At 51.7% G+C, this 24,744-nt stretch overlaps 1 protein-coding gene and 1 long non-coding RNA gene across 7 annotated transcripts; both read right to left on the reverse strand.

Moving 5' to 3' along the window:
- Positions 1-2,222: 2,222 nt before the first annotated feature.
- On the reverse strand, positions 2,223-6,177 carry LOC107324721 (uncharacterized). 2 transcript variants are annotated; one of them, XR_014938755.1, is made up of 3 exons: positions 5,328-6,177; positions 4,750-5,025; positions 2,223-3,531 (listed from the first exon to the last, which is right to left on the reverse strand). It is a non-coding gene; the product is annotated as an uncharacterized LOC107324721 (long non-coding RNA). The 2 variants fall into 2 exon arrangements; XR_014938756.1 differs by lacking the exons at positions 4,750-5,025; positions 5,328-6,177 and adding an exon at positions 4,162-4,737.
- Positions 6,178-6,564: 387 nt separating this feature from the next.
- Positions 6,565-23,035, reverse strand: SLC45A3 (solute carrier family 45 member 3). 5 transcript variants are annotated; one of them, XM_085527126.1, is made up of 8 exons: positions 22,159-22,325; positions 21,671-21,798; positions 19,294-19,465; positions 17,808-18,639; positions 12,267-12,643; positions 11,361-12,188; positions 10,160-10,425; positions 6,565-9,073 (listed from the first exon to the last, which is right to left on the reverse strand). In XM_085527126.1, the coding sequence occupies exons 5-8, from the start codon at positions 12,424-12,426 to the stop codon at positions 8,618-8,620; spliced, it is 1,710 nt and encodes a 569-aa protein (XP_085383252.1). In that variant the 5' UTR covers positions 12,427-12,643; positions 17,808-18,639; positions 19,294-19,465; positions 21,671-21,798; positions 22,159-22,325; the 3' UTR covers positions 6,565-8,617. The 5 variants fall into 5 exon arrangements, with proteins under 5 accessions (XP_085383252.1, XP_085383253.1, XP_085383251.1 ...); XM_085527127.1 differs by lacking the exon at positions 17,808-18,639; XM_085527125.1 differs by lacking the exons at positions 17,808-18,639; positions 19,294-19,465; positions 22,159-22,325 and adding an exon at positions 23,015-23,035.
- Positions 23,036-24,744: the final 1,709 nt, after the last annotated feature.

The raw sequence follows: 24,744 nt of genomic DNA on the forward strand, positions 1-24,744 counted from the left end.
GACAACCCTATAGACGTCCCTATAGACAACCCTATAGACATCCCTGTAGACATCCCTATAGACAACCCTATAGAAGTCCCTATACGTCCCTATAGAAGTCCCTATAGAAGTCCCTATAGACGTCCCTATAGACAACCTTATAGACAGCCTAATAGACGTCCCTATAGAAACCCCTATAGACGTCCCTATAGACAACCCTATAGACGTCCCTATGGACATCCATATAGGTGTCCCTATAGACAACCCTATAGATGTCCCTATAGACATCCCTGTAGACAACCCTATAGACACCCTCTATTCCCTTCCTTGCTTCTCCCTTTGCAGCAGCACAACCCTGCAGCACCCATAGGGCTGAGCAGAAGCAATGGGGGGTCACAGAGCAGGAGCTTTAATCCCATTGAAGCTCACTAAAGCAGCCCTTAAGGAGCTGCCCACTGTGCTCAGCTGCTGCTCATTGCCTTGGCCTGCAGCTGGTTGATTGTCCTGAGTTACAACCTAAAAGAGCACATTCAATACCAGCCGGAGAGCTGAGCCCCATTGGGTTTGCCATTGGGAGCAGCAATGCACCCCCCCAACGCACACACAGCCTCACCCACAACTAGCAGAGGCAAACAAAAGCCCTTTAAGCAGCTCTTGCAGTCAAACACATGCCAAAACATGCAACCTATGGGGTTTGTTTCCAGCTGCACGCCAGCAAGAGGTGAGATGTGTTTGTGCAAAGCCCTCCGTGCACATCTCACCTAATTGCTCTTCTTAACAAACCCGAGTGCTGCTCTTCTTTTATTCTCTTGTTGTGCCATCACCCCAAACACACATGAAGAGATCCCAGCTAAACCCGAGCACCTCCAGCTGCAATTAGTGTTTGTTGCCATGAAGTTCTGTGCTGTTACAGCCCATCTCCCTCAGCTGGTCCCAAATGAAGTGAAAGAAACCAAGATGGAGATGGACGGTTTTACTTCACAATCCCTTTAATAGCATTTAAAGGTCGAGATACAGATGGAAAGGGAGCTGAAAGACGTGAAGCTCAGGGAATCCTGTGCCCTACCATTTACATGGCCTCATCTGCAGCTCAGCTTCACTGAGAATCAGCCCCAAAGGGTCTTTCCTAGAGAGGGAGAATAGATTTCTTTCTATGTGCAGCCCTCACTTTGTTCTGCTTCCCCTGCCGTGGGTTTGCAAGCGAACGTGGGTTTGTTCCCATCTTAGACAACATCACAAGGGGGGGAAAATATGTAGGACAAAGGGATGGGATGAAATAGCGCAGGCAAGAAGGCAGGTCTTAGAGAAAGCTCATACGTAAAGATGCTTTAAAAAGAAGCAACTCGAGCAACAGTGTCTTAAAGGGGAAGAGACAGCAAAAGGAGAAGTCAGAGTGGGGCTGCTTGGTTCTATTGGGGTACAGGTGTTTGCAGTGTTATAGAATTATTATGGTTGGAAAAGACAACCAAGCCCAACCATCAACCCCTCCCCACCATGCCCACTATTCTGTCTTCATTGTTGCCAAGCTGGAGGCAATGGGAAGTTATAGGCTGCCATTCAGAACCACCATGAGGACCCCCTTCAGTCCCCTCTTCTCCAGCCCATACAAACCCATGGACCTCACACCTCCTGCCCAGACACAGGGATGGATGCATTGACACAACCATAGGGACAGCAGCTCCAGCCCCTTGCACAGGTGCCACTGTGGGCTGCAGCGTGGGGCTGGCTCTGCCTGCTGCTATATCCAGAGTAAATTCATCCCTGTATCCAGGCGGACGGATTTAGAAACGTCGCCTGAATTTCTCTTTGTGCTCTTCCCACATCCTGCTCTGCTACAACTCCTGCCTGCTTGCATTTCATTTCCTAAAGAGCAGCGCTTAGCAACCCCACAGCAAGAACACTGCAAGAGGTTCCTCCCATCCCTTCCCATCCCCAGCAGGGCAGAACAACACACACACAGCCCAGGTCAGCACAGAGCTGGGCTGGAACCCAGCAGCCCCAATGACACACGTAGGAGATGCATCTCAGCACCTCCAATATAGTTTGGAAGACAGAAGGGTCTCCTCTTCCTCATTCCTCCCATGGCCACAGTTCTCATCTGTGCTTCCACAAAGCATTTCTGCTGCAGAGTAATATCCTCACTGGAGCAAAGGACGGGTAATTACAGAGCCTTCAAGTAAACCTTCTAAGCCACTCATCCCAAGTCCCCAGAGGGAAGCAGGTGAGACTATAACACGCATTGCTCAAGAGATACGGATCTGGAGTGTTTTATTTATTAAAGATCTCTCCCCTCCCTTTGTGGTCTGCTTAAAAGAGATGGCAAAACCAACCAGGTGAGCAGCAAGACACCACAGCCAGCGCTCCCAGCCCCGTCTTCCATAGCAGATCCACCCCATAGCATCTGCTCAGCAAATAGCTGCTGCAGGAGGGAAGAACTGCTTGGCATGAAGGCTGAGACACGGCTCTTCTTGCTCCAGTTTGGAAAGGCGCCTTTCCCAGTTGCCTTCGGCTTCAAACAGAGGGAGGCAGGATGAGGCAGGTCCAAAGCGAACAGGGAGTGTGCTGGGAGAGTCTGGAGTGAGGGAGAGGAGCAAAAGAAGGGCAGATGAAAGCACGAGACGGGCATGAGTCACGTTGGCACGAAGCCCCTGGAGAGAGCCCTGAAGGAAAGGGCATTTAGTGAATTCCTGGTCAGGCAAAAATCCACTAACACAAAAGGCAACCAAAAATAGGCCCTTGTATACCTGCCTGCCCCGGCTTGTCACTTATAGGAGGTGTTTCTTGGGCATAGGGGCAGCAGAATAAATCAAGGAGTTTAAGCTCTGCTTTAGGAACAGGATTAGGTCTATTTCCCTGCCCTTCTTATAGGTACACCCCAAATCTCCTCACCAAAGCAACAGCTCCACACTAACACACAAAGTCCTGCCCTAGAAGCACAATGCAATAATGGCACAAGGAAACCTGAGTGACAAAGGGGCCTGCAGGCAGCAAACATCAGCCTGAGACATGCAGGCAAAGCCACGTAGGAGGGACACACCGCCCAGCTGGAACTCCTGACGTTCGTTCTTTGTTTGTACAAGCACCTGATTCCCTCCCAGATGTTTGCAAAAGCTTGGCAAGCTGGCACGGGAGCAAAAAGTTGGCCTTTAATTAACCAGAAGTTAAATATAAAGAGGACGTCAGCGAGCTGCGAGCTCTCCTGCAACCACATGCATGGCTGTGTCTGCATGCAGATGATCCTTTAGGATCCCCTTCAGCTCCCCATGGACTCCAATAGATCTCCATCATGTGTATCACATAGAAACAAAGCCTGAATGCAGCCCGTCATTGGGGAGAGCTCCAAAGCACCATCAGCCACTACAGAGTCATTTCTCCTCTTCAGCTCTCCTTGCACTGTCACCAAGTCAGCCCTACATCCCATTGCTTCCCAGTTGGCCCTGATGGATCCTCACGTGCTTGGCCAACAAAGTGCTTCTTGCAGGTGGCACATTGGTGTGCTTTGATACCGAGTGCGAGTTCTTGTGCCTGGAGATATCATCTGAATGGGAGAACCTGCAAGGAGAAGGGCAGCATGGAGCATTGCGAGCATCCCTTTGTTTCTCAGAATGGCAGTGAGTTTTCAATGTCAGGGCTGGGAGAGAGGAGCAGCTTGTGTGTGAGCTGGCTTAGCACAGAGCACAGAGCAGGAGCAGCAAACGAAGCCAGCCTGCAGCAGGGGAGCAGAGGTTTCCATGCCAAAGCGAATGAATTGAGGATGCAGCAGCAGCAAAGGCTGCAGGAATACCCAGCGCTCACACTGCTTTGGGCTGTGTGATATCCACACAGATCAGCTGTACCACCTGGGAAGTCCCTTTAACCACAAGCACATCATCCCTGCTCAATTCTCCTGCTCCTTTCTGCTTGGCACAGGGCTCCAATAGGGAGCAGGGAGGTGATGCTCAGCCCTTCCAAGGTGCCACCTCAGATAGGCCTGGGGTTGGTGGGACTGCAGGGTGCTTTGCTTGTCTGAGTGCCAGGGGGATGCAGGAGAGGAGGACAGGGCAGGATTTACTCTTGTTCTGCCTCTATGGGGCCAACACAGATGGCAGCAGTATTAGGATGGAAGGGTTTTTCCATCAGGCCCACGCAAAAGAAGCACAAAGGAAGGAGCTTCAGATGTAACCCCAGCCTCCCAGCTCACACCTGGTACAGCAAACACGACGCTTGCCCTTCAAAAGCTCTGTGAAGATTAAATGCATCCCAAGGCCGTCCTCAGTTCATCCATGCAACCCAACCAGCTCTTTTCCAGCTCAAAAAGTGAGTTCCAAAGTCTCAGCTCCTCCTAAGACTGCAGCTGCCCTCCACCGTGCAGGGAATCAAGGCAGCAAGATGGTGCCAAGGCCTTGCACAAGAAACCAAGGAAGCTCAGTGCTGCCAGCACCAGTTTTCCTTGTGATATCCTTTGAGATCTGCTGAAGGAGAAGCACTATGCAACACCTGAGGACTGTTAACCCTCCTTGCCAAAGGCTGTGCTGAGCATCCTGCCCCTGGGGACAGGCATGTGGGTACCAGGAAGAGAACATTGCAGCAGGAAGCAAACAGAGAAGCACTGAGAGGTCAATTGAGGGAATGGAGATGAAAGAGAACAACGCTGTGCACAGAGCAAAGGGAGAGGATGCACAAAGGAGCCGTGCTGGAGGGACATGGGCAGCCAGGGGGGGCACACAGGGAGAGAAAGCAAAGGCAAAAGGCAAAGCTCGGTCCTCCCCACCCCCCATAGTTCCCACTTACCTCCAGCCAGGCACAGCTGTAGGGCTTCTCCCCTTTGTGCCTGCAGATTTAGGCCTTCAGGTGGGAGCCTTGTACACCTTGCTGCAGCCCAGCTGTGGGCACTTATGGACACACACAGGGGCTATGGGGGCTTTCAGACACACAGGGGCTGCTTTCTGATCCTGGACACCCCCAGTATCCCAGATCCCATTGGGTTGGGCAATGGGACGATCTTGATGTACCTGCCCTCCAGGAGGTGGTCAGAAGACTCCAGGCTTTGAGTGTAACAGGCTGTGCCTTAGAAAGAAAACATCATAAGCAGTCGATGGTCTTTGTTTGATAATAAAGATGCTGTGGCTCAAAAAAAACCCACATGCCAACCAACCCTCTTCCTATGTAGGCTGCTAAGGGTTCGATCCCTTCCAGAAGCAAACTTATTAAGGCAAAACTACATAGTGAAACTCTTCCACCTGCACCAGAGGGCAGGCGTGTGCTGCTGAATGGGTCACAAATGGCACTGCCACCCTGCCTGCGTGTCTTGGATGTCTCTAATGAGGAAAGTGAGTTTCCAAGAGAAAGAAAACCGAAGCCAAAGTCACCTGGGAGTGTTTTCCAGAGTAAACAAGTCCATGAGATTACTGCAGAGCTGCAAACCTGTTGAGCCAGTCTTCCTTATCAACCCTTCCCCAGGGTCCTGCCAGCTGGGAGAGGAGATTTCTGAGAAGCAGCTTGGATATAACAGAAAGACTCTTCCTTTAAGGAGCTCCCCGTCTGCCCGGAGCTGCTCTGCATCGCTCGGGGCTGCCCACATTCATCCCCAGCAAGACGCGATGAGCTCTGCCCCCATGCGAGGTGAGGACGGTGCTCAGCCAAAGCTCAGCCTGCGGGCTGGTTGTTTTCATCACAACACAAATCCCTGCTCTGAACCATCACCTGAAAGGCAGCAGCAAATCGCAGCCCTGCCTCCATCCCAGTGCTCTGATCCCCCTCTGATCTCTGCTTCCTGACCCTCTCATCAGCTCTGGCTCCAAAGAGCCTCCCCCCCCCCACCCTCTGGCTACCAAACTGTTTCCCAACCTGATTTTCCACCTTTGCAGAGCAGCTCATTTAGTCTCCATCCTTTCAGAATACCCCCAAGGATGATTGAATTACACCACGGATTCCTCAGCTCAGAAGGTTTCTTTACTATAAATCCCACAGATCCAAAGCCCACAGTTCTATTGCATGAACAACAAACAAACAAAAGCCCACCCGGAGGGCAGGAAAGGGCTGAACAGACCCGGGCAGGTTTCTTGCAGCCTTGTGCATCTCCAGCAGTGCTCAAAGAACTAAAGACACTTAACAGCGCTGCAGCAGATCCCGTTGAGTTAAAGGGATGCCCGCACCATCCGACCAAAGACAAACGAGTGTCAGCAGCCCCAATGGGACCCCCCCGCTTCACTCATCCCCCTGCAGCCCCTTCATCTCACCTGTTGCATCTCTGCTCCTCCCGGCTCTGCTCTCATTTCAGTCCGGCTTATTTAAGAGAAAGAAAAAGACGAAGGAAAGGCAGCCGTGTCCTAACAGGTAGCCGCAATCTGCACCGCAACAACTAAACTGAGTGAGGAGGGGACAACTTCGGGTGTCGCTTACTCAAATACGAAGCTGAGACGCGGGGTAAGGGCTGATATTATCCCAATTACTGCAAGGAACCGAGGTAATCTCAAGCTGTTTAACCATCCTCGGGTGCTACAGCCGCGGTTCTACGTGGTTCCGATAGAACCCGACAGAGGTATAAAGCCGCCGCTGTGGTTATAGAGCTCTCTAGCGGCGTAAGGGAGTAACACACAACATCCATCCATTCAACGCCTTTTTATTCCCTCTTTTACTTAATAAAATTAGAACAGAATCCTTCTGTATACAAAATATTCACTCTGCTGAATAAATAAAACATCTCGTCTTGCAGACAGTGTGTGATCACGAGAGGAAAAATAGCATCAAACGCCCTTCCTTCACCCGGAGACCCACAGCAATCAGCTTCTGTTACAAAATACATCCTCCTTTCCCCCCTCTGCATCCCAACTCACCCCCAAAACGAAAGGAAAGGAGAGGCACAGTGTGGCCTATAGAAAGAGAAGGGCTCCCAGCAACAGCCTGCCAGGAGCTTGCAGCCATACCTATAAATCATACAGTATGATCGAGCAACCCATCTGGGTTTGGGCTCCCAAAGGGGACAGGGGGAGCAAAGAGCAACTAATGGGGTCTTGGCAAGAGCTCCTTCCTGCACCCATCTACCCGCTGTGCTGGGAGGTGGCAGAGGGCCCAGCAGACCTCCTGGTGTAATAGGAGGGTAAAGAGGAAAGGAGCAATTAGCAATTAATACAGGTCAAGGTGAGACACCAAGCACCCACCTGGAATGAAGGGGAACATTCCTCTGCTGGGGAACTGGGAAGGTTTCAGCTTTCCACTCTCAAGGGACAGCAGTGAGTTAAGGCTCAAGACATTGGGCTCTTACATTCCAAACCAAAAGATGTTATGAGACAAGGCTGCCCACCCCCTGAGCCTCAAGCATCACTTGGACGTTCTTAATGATGCTCTCAAGGTCCTCATCAGGCACTTAAATGGCAAAGTGTTCCAGCACTCAGGCAGGGACCTCATTGACAACCCTTAATCAGAGGTTACTGATCCCTGTGAGCATTCGAGAAGTGCTGCACCTTTGGTAGTGACCTTTCAGGACTTCCCACTGCAGGCTGGGGTGGAAGATGATGGCAAAACTGCTTCCGTCCATGGTTGTGCAGCTGCCAAACCCATTCCCAAAACAGCTGCATTGCAGCACATGGGGCTCCTTGTGGGAAAGGGAGGCTGGCAGGCATATAATTTGAGGAGGAATAAAACAATAAGAGTCACCCCTTACGGGAAGGATACATTTAAAGCAGTGAGGAGAAGCCCTCCCAGGACCTGCCTGCAGACAGCAAAGGGAGTTATAATCTCACTTCCATGCCAAGGAATATTCTGACATGACCTTGCAAAAATAGCAACGTTTTGCCCTTCAGCAGCGCCTCATAAGCACATCTCAGAGCCCACGCACTGAAAACTGCTCATAAACACTTGGTTTGCAGCTAAACCTGAGGGCTGCTGAGTCCCAGTGTATCCCCCCAGCCCAGATGTTTGTGCATTGCTTGCACTGTTTCAGAACCTAAGTGCTCATTGCAAGCCATGATCTTGGCTTCTACTCAGCATAGGGGTGAGCTCTGAGCTTTGGTGCTGCTTGGCCAGCAGAAGGTGACTCACATCTGAGGGCCGACTTACCCAGCAGCACTGGTCCCAGTGTTATGGGATCGAGAGGCACCTAGAGCAGATAAGAATGTGATGAGGTCTGTTTGATCCCAGTCTGCCTTCCTGGAGGACTCTGCCTGCTCTCCTCCCTCACTACTGGTCTGAGCTCTTGTGATGCTGCAGCATCATTTAGGGGTTGGGTGTGGGAGGTATGGATCTAGTGGGAGAACTACTCAGTAAGTTGAGTACAAGTGGAAGAGGGAAGTTAAAACACCCATCATTGGAAGGCAGGAGAGACAGTAGCTCTTCCCCCCCCTTCCCACACCCATTACTAAAGGAAAAGCCTGATTCCTTCCTCTCCCCCCCTCCCCCAAACCCCAACGCAATCCCTTTGGTGTTGGCTGTGCAGTGCTTACTTATGAGAAAGGCACCGTGTGGAAAGCACTGATGGCCCAAAGCACAATGCCCCGATGCCTCCTATTTACACCTGAGATTATCCCTGCAGCCTCTTTGTCATCCCCAGCCCCAGAGCAGCACTGGGGCTCCCAGCAGCAGCATGGGGACAGCACACACAACATGGGGCACCCCATAAGCAGCCATAGGGATGTGCACACCCCTCATCTTGCTGCCCCCATCACACCGAATGCTTGGCCATGTCACTCTTATCAAAGACAACTTTGGTTGCAAAGTAAATGGCAACGAGGCCGAAGCCAGCAGCTGACACCATGTAGGCAGTCACCGACTGCGTAAACTGGACGATGGACCCCATAAAGAGAGAGGGGACAACCTGAGAGAGGAGGAAAGCACTGTCCAAAATAGCCAGGTCCAAACAGATCCCTCTGCCCGGAGGCACCGAGTCCGGTTCGCCCACTATCATCATCAGTGAGACATCACAGGAGGAGCTGCCACATAGGGCAGAACTGGCAGCTGGGGGAGAGGAGGAAGAGGAGGATGAAGAGTAGAGGCCCCCGGTGTGTCCGTTCTGGTAAGGCAGCTTCTGGCTGGAGAGGTGGCCTTTGGGGAAGGCTGATTTCTTGTCTGATCGAGCTGCGTCTCTCTCCTCTTTGCTCTTGTATTTATGCAAAAATACCTGGTGGAAAGAAGGAGGGCAAGAGTGAGGAATGAGGGTGGAGGCCATTGAGTGAGGTGGGGGGACACTCTTCCTCCTCATGCCTCATTGTGTGATCTCTGGGGCCCAGCTCACTGCAGCAGCACTTACAGAGAGTGCTTGGATCAAAAAGCTCTCCGTGTTAACAGCAATGAATAACACACAGTTGGGTGCAGAAACATTGCAGAGCCCCGGCTATAAAACCTCGGGGCATTTGCAATTATGCACAACCACTGGTCTGTATAGGGTAGAGCAGATAAGGAAGGACAGGTTCATCCATTATCCGCATGATGAAATAGAGCAAACAAAGAAACTAAAAGGGGGGAAAAAAACAACCAGTGCCCGTTTGTGAGCAGAGAACGCTGTGTCCAGCTCCAGGGCTTGCTGAACGACCTTGCCTTGTGCAGGAGGGATAGGGACAAAGACTGCCAGCTTCCTCAGCCCTATTGCAACCACCCCAGAGCTTTCAGCAGTGCTGGCACCCCCCCAGCTGCACCCAGCCCTGCCCCAGTGTGTGTCAGCACCAGGCAGTCGCTGTTTGCACTGCCCCAGGCCACGGCTGCACTTCTGCAACACAAACAGTTTCAGGTCCCATCAGAGAAGAGAAACCAGACAGGAACTTCACAGAGCAGGATCAGCTTCCAAAGGGTTTTCCTTCCACCAGTCAGACTCTGCTCAGCTGCTCACTGCACCCTTCAGCTACTCAAGTATGGGCTCAGAAGCACAAACCCAAGCTGCCATAATACATATATAATATATATACAGTATATATATAATGTATGTTTCACTGATCTTCATTATATGGACAAAAACTGTAATTGGGGTCTCAGGTCAGCTGAGAGCACAGAGGGATGTTGGACACCCCTTTTCACTTGCTTCTCTCTCCCATCCTACCTAATGCTTGTTGTGAGCAGTGGAAGCTTAGGGCAGGAGATGCTGAGCTCTCTTCAATGTCATGGGAATCCTCAGAGAGGACACAGCCTGGGGATAAGAGGTGAAGGAATAGAACCTTTGTGTGCTCCCATTGCATGCCCAAGCTGTTCTGGCAGCTCCAGAGCAGATCCCTACCTGTTTGTCATGATGGTACAGCGATGCCAATGTGTACGGCAGGATCTGGAGAGCAGAGAAAGTGAAGCCCGTTAGAGCAGCAGAGATGGTGACAACGATGACACTGTGGGAAAGGCACATGACAAAGGCAGCAGCAGGGAAGAACACCACGCTGGCCAGGTAGACAGTTCGTGTCCCAAACTGTTTCACCATCCGGTCCATGATTGTCGAGAAGAAGATGGAGGTGACACATTGCAAGAAGAGTCCCAAGCTGCCCATCCGGACACCTGAAGGAAAAGAGAGGGTCAGACATTGCCATGATGGATTCAGGCAGCTGAACACCTTCCAGCTTCAATAATGCCTCTGCAGTGCCCAACAGCATCACCCATATATGCTCTAGGGCTCCCCAGCCTGACTGGAGGGGCAATGGGAAGTGGGAATCCAAATGACATTCTTCTCCTGTAAGTTTCTTGTTCTCACTTTATTCTAGGCCAAGATCTGTCACCTGCCCATAAGCCAGGATCTGTTATCTGATGCCTAAAGCAGCAAGAGAACAAAAGGAGCAAGAAATTGTGCTCCAGCCAAGGGAAAGTATACAACAACCACCGAGCAACTGCCGTATCCGGTAGCAATCCGGACCTCACCCTTTGCAAAGATCTATCAGATTTCAGGGAATTAAAACCATTAACTCTTTGAAGCGAGGATCATTACTCAACACATGTTTCGCTGACTGCTGGCACAATGGAGCCCTGACCTGCAGGAAGCTTTACAGTGCAAGTGTTAAATAATAATTAAGCTCTTTCTAAGTTAAACAGACGCTCGGCACAAAGAGGCAGTTGTACTGCAGGGGCAGCGAGTGGAAAACCCAGAGGGCAAGGTACACAGCTGGGGAAAGAGGGCCAGGGAAGTGCCTCCAGGAATAATAGACTTAGATTTGTATGGGGGGGAAGAATAGTGGAGTCAAAGCTCTGGGGCAACACAGCCACCAAACAGGCAACAATAGCAGGCCCAAGGTTGGGGCTGTACTGCCAGCTCTATTCCTGTGCTTGGTAGTTCAAAGCTGGGTTTCCCTATTTGATCCACTGTGGGTCATGGAGGAATGCTTTCTCCTGACCCAGCTGCAGCAAATCTAGTTTAACTGTGATGTTGTTTTCGCATCACTGGTAGAGCTGAACCCATTCCTAGTTCTCACTCAAAAAACCCAACCCAGTTCACTTCTTACCTTCATCATAGCGACGTCTGGCATCCGTGCCTGGCTTGGCTCTGGGGACACCGTGGTACAGCCCTTCCCCAACAAAGTCTGTATAGAACAGCATGAAAGTCATGAGTGCCATCCAGCTGCAGAGCTCAGCCACAAACAGACGCCGGATGACTTTGGGGATGCGGCAGTAAAGGCTGTGAAGCCTTGGCACCAACGTGCAGAAGTTCCTTAGGGCTTGCATTGCATGCCTGGCCTGCAGGAAGCTCCTGGAGAGCACACAACAGCAGCAGCCAGAGGGTGAGGGCTTAGGGAGAGCATCCTTCAGTGCTGGGCCATCCAGAGCATCCGCTTGAGAAGCTGCTTCTTCATTCACAAAGAGGGTGGCCAACACGCAACCAAGGAAAATGACAGCAAGGAGGCTGAAGAGACAAGTCTCCTGTCCTCCCAGGTATGGGGCCAGGAAGCTGGCCCCCCAGTCAATGGCTGGAAGCAGGTAGCCAATGCAGCCCCCCAAGCTGATCATGAAGGCGTACATAGAGAAGGCCTGGCGGCAGTTATCTTGCTCCTGGAAGAGGTCTGAGAGCAGTGCCTCCAGGGGGGTGAAACAGACCTGGCCACAGAAATCCAGCAGCCCAATGCCCAGGATGAGGAAGGCGATCTCCAGCGGGCGAGTATTGAGAGCAAACAGGCTGGCCAGGCTGCTGGCGTGAGGGATGATGAAGAGGCTCAGCAGGACTCCCAGGCACAGCACCCAGATGAACGGCCGCCTCCGGCCATAGCTGCTGTGCCAGTGGTCGCTGGCGGATCCAATCAGTGGGACAAAAACCAAGCCAAGGACGGGTCCTATCCCTGGAGCAGAGAAAGAAGTGGCATTAGAGGACAGAAAGGAGAAACAAACCCCAAAAAGATGGGGGAGAAGCAGCCTACCCAACACCATGGTCATGAACTTCTCTTCCACTCCCACTTCCAGGAGCAATGGAGGCACGTAGGTGATGCCAGCAGCCAGGCAGACCTCCAGGCCGAACGTCAATGAGTTGAGCAGCAAGAGCTGAGCCCTGCGGTTGTGCAGGAGCACATTGAGAGCCATGCTGACCCTCACTGCCAGGGCAACCCGAGGTGTCCCGCAGGCAAAGTCTGCTGTTTCTTTTCCCTTCCTGCTGCACAGATGCTGTCTCCCATTTTTAGCATCGGTGAATGAAGCGTCTTATCCTCCTGCTGAGCGATGAGGTCCCAGTAATGACAAGTCCAGGTGTAGGCAGGCAGGGATCCACTCTGTGTTCCCCCTTCTGCTCACATGCTGTGCTCTGAGAGGAGAGAGAGCTCGTTAGACAAGCAGGAAAGGAAAAGGAAAGGGCTCAGACCCGGTGACACACGGACACATCACAGCTGAAGGAGACAGCCCCTGAGCCAAGGGCCCCTGGGAGAGCTGTGAGGTTCTGCGACTCGTGCCAGGTGAGATGGGCACCTGTCAGACATGGTTTGGGAAAATCCAATCCTCCCTTTAGGCTACAAGAGGTCTAATGACCCCTCAGTGTCCTGCTCAGCCTCATCTTGCACTGGGAGCAGAGACACAAAGGGCAGATCCTCCAAAAGGACAGAGCATCCCTTCTCCCAGTGAAATCAATTAGGAGCCCCTGTCTGAAGACAGGATGTCCATAGGGACACTCTGGAGACCTGAACCATGGTTTAATGATGGGGACAACTCCTGCCCAGCTCCTGGGGAAGCACTCACCCAAATCCTGCTGCCAGCCCCCAGCACGGGGTGCAGAGAACAGATGGTGCCTCCATGGAGTTTCACAAACAAACCTGACCCACTTTAGCCCTGTCTAACAGTGAGCGGCAATTACCTTCCTCATTAGTCTGAGTCATTTATTTGCCCTGTAACATGCTCCCTCTCCCCAGCCTTCTTCCGAGGGGAGAGGCCACCGGATCCGGGATGGGGTCTCAGCAGCTGAGAGAAGGAAGCAGGAGCTGCTTAGAAGCTTGTCAGCCCTGTGCCAGCTATAAGCAAAACAACAGAGCAAGGCTTCCAGCATCCAGCCCCCTCCACCAGAACGTTTTGCTAACAGCATCTCAGGAAGATGGTCTGTGGTTATACAGGGAGTTTAGCAGTGGGGTGATGTTCAGCTCCTGCACAGCTTTGGGAATAAAAAGAACTGCCCTGTGCTGCAGCAGCCGCCTGGTACAGCACTCCTATTCCTTATCAGCACAGGGTGAGCCCAGCAGGAGGAACAAGGTGAAAACCCCATTTCGTAGTCCTGCCCCACTCTAAATTCCTTATCTCAGTTGGAGGAAAAGGCATCTCCTCCCACAGGGAATACTCCCAGGCCAACACATGCCCCTGTCCCCAGCTCCCCTTGATGGATGTGGCTGGGTGGTGCTGGAGGAGCTGCAGTGGGGTTTTACAAAGGCAGAAGCATCACTCACTGCTGCAGGGAAGGGCCGCAGCTCCCCAGCTGAGGAGCTGTCAGGCTGCCAATTACACACGATAAGCACTGATTGTTTTCCTACCAGAATCCCTCACCTTCCCTCTCCTCGCTCCCTCAGACCTTGACTGTCACAAAGGAGATCTTCTTTTAACAACTGGGAACATTTAAATGGCTCACTCAAGGTCAAATAGCAATCTGACAGCAGGGGAGGGAGAGGAGGGGAACAGCAGCTTGTCTTTAATCTCTACACATCGCTTCAAAGGAACTCTTGGAGGCCCCAGCTATGCTCAGAGGCACTCGATGTGCAAGGAAGAGACTGGGGGCAACAACCACCTTTCTTAGTTGTGGGCCAGACACAGGATGTCAGCCTTGCTCCTCGATGGGTACACAGCTGGCTGACAGCCTCGGGATAGGAAGTTAAGCTGCAGCCCTCCAGCTCCAGCAGCTCACAAAGCAAATCCCATGGATCCACTGAGCTGCATCTGGATGGGTGATGCTGCATTACCGGCTGCTGAAATCCCACTGCTGTAGCTTGGGGCGTGGAAAGCTTATAGAGGGAAACGTATCCCACCTTGGATAGAAAGTAAATGATGCCTCACACACACACGCACAAGGAAATAAAATCTTCTGCTCTTTATCTATGTGATATTTCTAGCACTGATTAACTAACAAGCACTAGGGAGGAAGAACAGAAAGAATAGACCCATCTCTTCCCCTTTCCACACTCTCAAAGGACTTCAGCGAGGAACCAGATCCCACTGTACCCAGTGCCAATACCCATCCACAAAAGGGATAAGAGCCAGGACTCACCTCCTTCATGCTGAGCAGGACAGCAGATCCCTGCAGCACTCCCCAGAGCCAAGCCCGGGTACATAGCATTCAGGAAAAGCTATTTAAGTGGTGTGCAGGCAAGCAGAGGTGGAACACAGCGGCAGGTACACATGAGGGTTTGGTTTCTGGGCCCTCCCTGCCTCTTGATAACAACACGTGGTGTGTTATTATAGCAGCATGGCCACACCTGTGCTGGGCCCCTCGTGTGTGTGGTGCTGAGCAAACACAGGTTGCCAGCAGCAGCCTCATAGAGCCCCTGTCCCAAATCAGCTCAGAAGGAAATGTTCAGATATGGGCTCGCAGCTGAACCTTGCCCAAAGCCCTGCCTTGGTTTCGATGTTTGTCACCACTGATCTGCAGGTGATTTGCAAACAGCATCTCTGCACTGCAGGTGTGGGCAGGTGACAGGGCAGGGATGGGCAAATAGAGCTGCTGCCCCCCAGCAGAAGAACCACGCTGCTCCTCCAATGCAATGGGACCTGATGCATCTCATGCTGAGGAGCCCTCCACCATCAGCTGGGGGTGGCTGGCCAGAAAGCTGCAGGACAGAAAGCACTTTTTGCCCTCTAGCCTCAGTTTCCCCAAGCTGCTACAACACAAACAATGTTTGGACACGATGCCAAACACCTTGACACGTTGTGCCATGGGGACACCACCTGCCATGAGCACTAAGGCTCTTCCTCTCCCTCCTGCATGAGAAATGAGGCACCTTTTAGCCCAGCTTTCTGTTTTACTTTTAAGCTTACAAACCGAACTTTTCCTTTCCTTCCTTTACAGAGAAACAGCAAATCAACACCCGGAGGCTTTCAGCTGGCACCAACAGGAGGGCGGTCCTGGAGCAGCTCCTGCCACCCATCCCATCTCAGCCTGCCCAGCACCCACAACCAGGGCATGAAGGGCTGCAGCTCCTCAGGAGGATTCATATTTTACCTCTCCTTAACCTTCCCATTCACTACAGGCACAGAAGAGCTGAGATTCTCTACACACAGCTGCAAACTTCCTGATTTATGGCTGCCACGCACCTACCCCTGGTTAACAAACAGCTGCAGCAACCATCAGACCACAGAGAATGAGATTCTCTGCTTGTTTGCAACCTGCCAAGGCTCCATAATAACCTGAGCTCTTCTTATATGGGAAATCACTACCCCACATAACTGGCAAGGCTGGAGGCAGGCAGTGAGGCTGGGTAGGTGCTGCTGCAGGTGACACAGCCCCACACCTTCCCTCCCCTTCACACCACAGCCTGGATGCAGAACTGCATTCCCCATGAGCAGCAAAGAGAGAGGGGAGGGCGCAGGGTATTGTCAGCCCTCGGGTCTCCATTCATACCCACAACGTTACATTTCCAACCTTCCAAGGGGCTCTTTATAAACATTATTAATTCCCCGCTCCCTGGAAGCCCTTTGGAAGAAAGGGTGGGAGCGAGCACAAGAGCGAGCGCTTAGGGAAGGGCTGTTCATACAGTGCCAGATCCTTTCACAGCTATCAGTGTCCATTCACCGCAGCTGAATGTGAAATACACCATGGAGAATAGCTCTGGCAGCCTCACGCGGGATGAAATGGAAAACTCACCTGACCTCTCCTGACCCTCTCCCCTTTCCTCCCCCCCCATCACCCAGCCAAATCTCCTTGACCCCATTCACAGTGCGGGGAGAGGGGAGTGGTGACGAAGCGGGGATGGGAGAATGGTGATGTATTTAGCCCCTCTGAATTAACTCTGCGTTTCCTTTGAGCTCGGGGCTCCATTATATCGGCAGCTCGGCTTAGGGAATGAGCAGCAGTGGGTGGAAATCCCGTTAGACCAGAACAAGACCTGAGAGCCACAGCCTGTTTGAGATCCCCTTCCTTTACCCCACAGCACCCAGCAGCTCAGATGCTGGGAGATATGAATCCAGGATAAGCACTGAGTGCTACAGATACCTCAGGGGATGGGGCAGAGCTTTGGGGCAGCTCCGATGCCTTCCACATGGTTTGTTCATAACGAGGCATTGCAATTTGTTGAGATTGAGGGCTGTGCTTTGGTTCTGCATGGCAATGGTCACCAAACCACACTGTACCACCTTATCCATGGCTGCTGGAGCTCACTAGGATGGGGTTTGAGATGCAGCCACATCTGAGCTGTTGTGATCCATCCACGGCCACCTGGAAGCAAAGTGATCACTCCTCATCACCACATCCTGAACCAGCACCAGCTCTGCAAGGAGCAGCCCCAGACCCCCAGGACAGGACTTGGGGTTCTACATCAGAACTGCAGCTTCCTTTTGCTATGGCACAGCCTGAGCTCTTGCTTCTATTCACAAGAGAAGCCCCTGTTCTGAGGTGGGAGGGGGAAAACGAGAGACGATGTGGTTCCGCTTTCTGCTCGAGTTCATTTCTGCTGTTTAAAGTCCTGCGTCCATCACTTGCTCTGACTCAGCCTTTCCCCCACCCCCCTCCTTTCTTTTGTTCTTTTTCTATTATTATTATTAGCCAAAGAATAAAAAAAAAACCCAAATCAAATTGGAGAGGAGGAAAACAAATAAGTGAGAAAAGCCCCCTCCAGGTGCCCCCCTTCTCAACAGCACCGTACTGGGCTCAGATTATATCCAGCACTGCACGAGCAGGGTCTGTATTTATCTGTCAGCATGCAGAGCCCACCCCGCTGAGCTGCCTTTTCTCTGCCCTGGGCTGGGGTCTCTCACTCTGTGCCCATCCAGAGGGCCCACAAAGGGGATTATGGAGAGCCCCCCTCCCATCCCTGCAGAGTAATCCATCAAATTATCCCTCATTGGCATCACTGTCCTCTTCAAAAACTGGGGAAGGGGGGGGGAGGGGGGGGGGGTTGGAAGAAAAGAAGAAAAAGAATAAGAAAGTGCTCCGAAGGCTTTTAAAGGCACTGAAATTACACTTGAGCCTGAAACGCTCCACCCAGCTGACACAGCCCCCTGCACAATGGGCTGGTTGTGAAGGGAATACCAGGCAGCAAGGAACAGGAGCAGGACACTGATGAGGGCCACTGCCCTACAGGAGCTCAGAACCCAACAGAAGCAATGCAGTGTGCACCCCACTGCTGGGAAGAGATGGGAGATGATGGCTATGCCCAGAGCAACCCCAGCCCTCTTCTGATGGGACAAAAGAGAACATGTGTCTGTCCCAGCACAGCTCAGCTCATAACACACAACTGCTGAGCTTTAATCACTTGTGCTGACTGGAAGTAAAAATTCCCCACCTGTTACAGAGAAGAGACGGGAGGGCAGAATCCCCAGCTGCTTCAGTGTGTCTGCTTTGCCATGGCTGCTTGTAGGGCTGGGAAAATGGGAAGTGAAATTGGAACTCGTGGTTTGCAAGCAAAACACAAATGCTGCGTAACGGCACGCGTGAGTCCCTGCTGCCCCTCCTTGCTCCAGCACAGCTTTGGCTGGGACTTCCAGCCCATCAGATGGCTTCACTTCTGGCTTTACTTGGAAACCTGTGACAGTCACAGGGACAGCACTGATATCCCAATGGAGAGGAGAGCAGCCGGCCCCAGCAGCTTGGCACTGCTTGGATGGCATCAGGCAACAAGCACAGACCTCTGCAGTCCCTTTTGCTTCACATTATGGCAGCGTGACCTCACACTCTTCCTCAAAGGACAGACTTGGAGCCCTAGACACCCACAGAACGCATGGGCTCTATTGTAATCACATGCTAGTTAGTCCATTTTTTTGTTCCATGGTAATTTTCTGGTCTGCAATTGCAGTTATTTGTGTCCCCTCCGCACAAGCTGGATGCCAACATATCGCTCAGGAGCCCTTTGACCTCGGCTGGCAGGTTGGTGGGTTTCTCCCTCTCTTGTTTTCTGTCTCTAAAAATGAGGTCATGGCTTTGAATGAGACAAAGAGCCTTTGCAGTGTGAGGAACAGCCCCAGGACAGCTGTGAGCGCTGAGCCCCGTCCATCACATCGGCTCCTGAGCACTACAGGAGCAGCAGCAGTTCCATGCACACAGGATAGTGGAGCTCCATACAGGCTCTGCAAGCAGCCAAGAGGTTGCTCCTCATCACAACGGACTGGTCATGAGGTCTGAAAATGAGAGATTCTATGATTTCACATCTGCCTAAAGCCATCCGGATAACGACAAAGATAAGAAGCAATCAGACGGTATCTTTTAAAGGCAGATAAGCTTCACTGAGAGATATGTTACAGGGAACTTCAGTCTTTTGCTTCTTATCAATTTCATGTATCACGGACTCCACGCATGCAAGGATTTCATGTTATGCCATAGCCATCAATACAGAACTCACAGCAGCACCGATCATCTGGAAGGGGAGGCTTTTCCTTCTGAGAAGACAGGGCTCAGAGCTGCAATTTGTCCAGCAGATGGATGGATCTCAAGCACTGATGTTGCAAGTAATACCCATGGGCTGAGGGAATTCACAGCTGGAAGCACCCTTCCTACTTGCCCTCATGTCCCTCTTTTCACCTGCATGGTCAGCCTCCCCTTCAGAATACACTTTGCCACTCTTCCAAACCTGCCTTTATTCAGTCCTCAGGAAAAGCTGCCCTTCCCAGCCCAATAATTGCTGCTCCAGCCTTGGCTTCAGCACAGCAGCCTTTTGTTCCAGCACAGCTCCAGCTGCTCCCACCCCTGTGCACACAGCAGCCGTTTGTCACAGCGCACCTCTGGAATCCAACAGCTCCCACACAAAGCACTCTCCTGTCACCACACATCGGTACCTGGTACACACAGAGCGCTGCATGGAAAGCTGCTGTCCTCTCATTGCTCCTTTGTGCTCCATCTCTTTGTATTTACGAGCTGCCTCCAAGCCCGGACCTACAAGGGTGCTCTCTCTGCGGGTGGAACAATCCTTTATTCTGTTTGCACAGCTCCAAGCAAAGCAGGAACATCCTGCAGAGAGCAGTGCAAGCAATAAGCAGTAAGTGCAAGCAAGGACATCCAGCAGCACATTAACCCAGGTGCTGTGGACCCACGTTGGGTGCTCTCGCTCCAAGCAGAGGATCAATGCAGCTTCAGACAGAGCCAGCATGAATTCAACAGCAGGCAACTCTTGGTGTCTGTGCAAAGAGTGAGCACACCTACACCCACAAAGCAGCAAAGAGCTTCTTCTCTGTGTTTCTCCTATAAATAAAAAGCAGGCTGATGGGAGGAGGTGGCAGAAGAGCAGCGGGTGTGAGGTCTGAGCACCAGGAGGTCAGATCCCAGCAGGATCACTGTTAACATTGGGTAATGAAAGTGCAATTTGTGAGTTTTATTGCATGTGTTGCTACACCAAGAGTTGTAACCCATAAATCCCAAGCAGGATTCATAACTCCCCGTATACGCTCTCCATAACCGTGCACAAATTGGCTCTAACCTCCTCTGCAAAGAACATGGATGTCATTTGAGTGCTGACAAGTCGCACGGATTTGACTCACTGCACTCATTATATTTGCATTTTTTTCCTTAAGCCTGAACTCCTGAAGACAAACAGTCACGGAGAACTTCAGCTCCCAGCAGAGCAAAGGGAGAACCAGCCCTGCTCCCTGCATAGAAGGACCTCAGACCTCACAGACCAAAGCCACTGCCCATCTCTGCCTCAGTTTCCTCAGCAAACAACCCCCATTACTTTGCCAGAGGTTGAAAACAGCACAAGTAAAGTCATAATAAAATGGGTGCTTTATAGCTCTGTGTTTTCAGAACAAGCAGCTCGATGGCTTTGTTGGTACATCAGCATCTTTCTGCAGTTCTATAACACAAAATTGGGTTCAGAGATTCTTAAAGTGATGAACAACAGCAGCACAAGAAATAGACCCCACCTGGGTCCTATTGCATGGCATCCTACACTGATTTACACCAGTCTAGAGCTACAGGAACAACACATTAAGAAAGGCACAGCGCAGCAGGTGAGCAGCATTGTGTATAAAGGCTATAGGGCTTCCAAATCAGTTTTCATTTGCTTTCATACAGTTGTTGGAAGCAATCTGCAAACCCAATGCAAACAGCTCTGGGTTCAGGTGCTCAACCAGAAGCTCCTCCAGAAGAGGAGAAGCTCCAACAGGAGACCCCACACCAGCTGTGTACATAGAGAGCTACAGGGCAAAATACCCAACCATCAGACAGCACAGGGAGAAATTCCCTACAAGGAGAAGCTTCTCCCTAAATCCTAAGATTGGCTTATGCCTTGAAATACAGGGATTTATATCCCTTGTAAAGCCCTCATTTAATTTCCTATTAATTCGAGAGATTCTTGCTATCCATATCAAGTCTCTAATCCTTTCTTTCCCCCCCCTTCAAATCCCATAAGCTGAGCCCTCTTGGCTCCCACAGCATTGTGCAGTAACAGCTTCTAGAGCTGAAGGCACTGCAGGAATCAGCTTCACACACCTCTCCCATTAAAGGACAGCACTGTGGGTCGGGCAGGTCCAGCTCACCAAAAACGAGAAGCAAATTGCAGGCAGGGTGAATAATAGGAACGGTTTAAAGGCTGGTACACGTTTTTCAGGAGTGCCCGCATGATTTCAGTGCCCGAATCATTTGGATGCTTTTGAAGTTCTTACTCATGTTCTATTTCTATAAATCCCTGATTATTCTCACGTTACACGCACATAAACTCCTCTCCTGAGCCCGTATGGAGGACTAAACAAGCAACAGAGCCAGCCTTAAGCTGGGCTGCTTTCTCTTTGCTGTCCACATTGAGGTCCAAATGAGGACCAGGAAAATCATTGCTGAGATGTTCCCCCTCCACATTCAGCCTTCTCGTTATTCTAAACGCAAACATAAAAGCCCGGCACCTTGCCAAACCTGCCTGCCACCTCATTGAAAGCCCTACCCGATCCTGGTGCTCTTCTCTTCCCCCTAAAGCTGTCACCTACGGGACGACCATCGATAAGCGCCGCAAACACCGAACACATCAAAGCTCGCAGGTGGGAACTCTACGGAGCAACCACACTGTGACACACTGACACCAAACCCAACGCAGCTCCGTGTGCTCCCCCCATACCCGAGAAGGGCACAACACAGCAGCAAAACCACGCAGACAGAGCCCTCAATGAGCTGCAACGAACGCCTCCTCCAGCCACGTGCTGGATTCCTTTGATTTAAACACCCACTGACCTGCGCTCATAGATGCTCACAGGTCCATGCAGGTACTCGGGGGGGTTCAGGAGGTGCACGCTCAGCTCTCGCTCTCCAGACCTTCAGCTCAGCTGTCCTTAAGCCGAACTCGGTCACAGCAGACGCCTCTGCAATAAAGAGAAGCGTGGGAAGCGATCCGGACGCGGCTCCTGGGGCTGAGAGGTGCCGCCCCGCAGCCTCTCTCTCTCTGTCCGGTTCCGCACACGTCGGATTTTTCAGGTCTGGCTTTTCCCACAGCGATGAACTCAAGCAGAGCGGCCGCCTCGGGGGAGGATCGACGGAGCGGATCTCCGAGCAAGCCGCAAACACTGTCCTGAACCTTGTGAGCCGCCCCAAGCACCGCCGGAGCAATCCCCATCCCCATCCCCATCCCCATCCCCATCCCCATCCCCATCCCCATCCCCATCCCCATCCCCATCCCCATCCCCATCCCCATCCCCATCCCCATCCCCATCCTCCGCTCCTACCTCAACCCAGTCCCGGTGCAGCACACGCTCCTCCGCCGCCGTTTAAATGTGCAGGTGGGGGCGGGAGCATGCGCTGCAGCGGGCGGAGCGGGGACGTTGTTGGGGGGGGGTCTGTCTGTCTGTCTGTCTATCTATCGGTCGGTCTTCCTCCCCTCTCCCTCCCGGTCCCAGCACCCTCGGGTCAGCGAGCAGCCGAGATTTTAAGAGCCTTCCCCTCCCCGCCCTCTTTCTACCCCCCCTCCTTCCTTTCCTTCTTTCTGCTGAGGAATTAGAGGCAGCCTGAATCGTTTCTCGTTTTGTTTGGTTTATCCTAATCTATTCATTACTTGTAATTGCTCGGATTGTATGCAAATGAATTCCATGCTATGGGAAGCTTGTGACCTGGCCCCTGGACATTATTCATGGTACATGAGTGCTTCAAATCACATGGCGTGTGTGCACGGGGGCGGGGGGAGACAGACAGAACGACCGACCACGGACCCACACGCTGTCTGGCCCCCTCTGAGTAATGTCTAATTGCTCTCACAACAGCCAAACAGAAATGGGAGCTGAGGAGCAACGAGCACTGAGCCACAGTGGAGAGGAAAACCAAGAGCACGGCACTGCTGCCCATCGGTCATCAGCAGGCTGTTGTCAATTGGTGCTATTTAATAGCGGGCTGTTTGTTTTGCAATGCTTTGGCCCTGCTGCAGAAGCGTTATGGAGATGGAGTTACTTTGAATCCCCCTCCTTTGGGTAAATTTGTACCTCTCAAGGTCAGAAATCCCATTTCCCAGCCGCATTTCAGCTTGGGTCAGCAGGATGGCCTTGTTTTCAGCCAGCAGCTGTTCCCTCCCTGCTCTCTGAAAGGACTCACCCGTGTTGGAAAAAGCAGAGAGGCACCTGCACGTGTTGTCACTCGAAACGATGAGGACTCACTCAACTCACAGCAGACAAGGAGAAATGACGCTCCTGTTTCCTGCAATAAGGGCTTTTTTTTGGCACTTTAGATACAGCCAGAAACTCACTGGAAGGAAAAGAACTGAAAGCCCTGAAGATCTAACTATGACTTCAGCTGGTGAAGTGCCAGAGGAGCACATTTGGGTGGGGAGAGCTACCCCTATTCACAGGCAATGCAATAGCTACAAGCATTGCTCTTTATATGCTCTTCCTTTGCAGCAGAGCACACACAGCTCTCATCCAGAGGATTCCTGAGCACTGGGGGGTCAGTGCTGCAGGGCTCTGCTCACAGCAGCACAAAGTCAAGCTTCTTAATCCCCAATGCCAGCTCCAACTCCAATGTAGGACCCTGGCTCAGGTAGAAGCACCTGCAGGTTGGGATGGCACCTGCTGCTAAAGGGAGGCTCTGCTCCTTCCACTGGTTATCACAGTGTGCCTGCAGTGCTTCTCCTGCTCACACCTTTATGGGATGAACCAATTTCCAAGAGCAATGCTTGCTTACAGGGCTATGAGACCTCCCACAACCAGCTCATAAACACCACTCATGGGTTTAAGCAGGCCCATGTCACTGTGCAGAGCTCCCACCTCTCCTTGCTTGATTCCTTCCTCTTACAGATCTCAGTCTACTCAATCACAGCTCCCAGTAGAGCAAAGTGAAGCATGATCAGATGTTAACTGAGTATTCCTATGTGCTCCTAAATGCACCCACCAGGTAAGCAGGGGGTTCAGAAACATCAGGCCTTGTGCATGGCAGGAAGAACCCAGCATTGCTCACACTGCTTGTTGCAGTAGATCCAGTCCTGAGCTTGTAAGTGCACCCATTTGCATTGCTGAAGCAGAATGAGGAGGTTCAGAACGTTGCAGCATGGAGCCATCGTAGGAATCTGCAAATTAGTTTAATTGATCAAAAGAGGGAAATACAGCATCAACTTCCACCTCAGCTGCTCGCCCCTGATTAGATGGCAGCACAGATTTGCCCCAGCCTTATCTAAATCACATGAGTCCAGCCAAGCAGAGCTCAGCTCATGGCATCTTCTAGAACCCGACAAGGATTAGACAACCCCACATGTAGCACATAACACAAGGAGCTGGTGAGCAGGAGAGGGCCCCAGCTTCACCATAGGAACAGTACTATGACAGCTCAGGCCATTTGGCTCTAGGTCTCTTCCTCAGACCTTCACCCTGTTGCACAGAGGGATTCCATGGATGCTCTGCATTACCCTTGAAGCCACAACAACCCCGGATTGGCCCAAGGTAGCCTTAAACCCATCTCCTGTTTAATTACTGAGCTCGAATGCTGACTCACAACACAAACCTTTTGCTCTCTGTAAGCCAAGAAAACAAACCCATCCCCAGCACCCCACCCAGGGAGGTTAAAGCAGAGACTATTTACAGAGCACTCTGATGCTACGGTGGAGAAATATTACAGAAATGCAAACGAGTAACATACTTTGGGAGGCACTTAGTGCTGTGCCTTGAGCACAAAGGTGGGAATTCACTGCATGCTCCAGGTGGACAGATTTCCTTGATGCTGATGGTCCCAGAGCTCTCGTGCCAGTCAGGAGCGATGCTGCCAGAAAACAGACTTTGTATAATTGTGCTTAATGTACCTTTAAGGAGAGAAAGCTGCTAGAACAAACAAAAGCA

This window comes from Coturnix japonica, chromosome 38 (genome assembly GCF_054131305.1).
Source record: "Coturnix japonica strain WE chromosome 38, WE-NBRP24, whole genome shotgun sequence".
NCBI classification, from domain to species: domain Eukaryota; kingdom Metazoa; phylum Chordata; class Aves; order Galliformes; family Phasianidae; genus Coturnix; species Coturnix japonica.

Coding starts and splice junctions, on each gene's coding strand:
- SLC45A3 (XM_085527125.1), bottom strand. CDS start 12,426: ATGGCTCTCAATGTGCTCCTGCACAACCGCAGGGCTCAGCTCTTGCTG. Junction 12,189..12,266: donor GTTCATGACCATGGTGTTGG/GTAGGCTGCTTC, acceptor TCTCTGCTCCAG/GGATAGGACCCGTCCTTGGC. Junction 9,074..10,159: donor TGTACCATCATGACAAACAG/GTAGGGATCTGC, acceptor TCTTTCCACCAG/GTATTTTTGCATAAATACAA.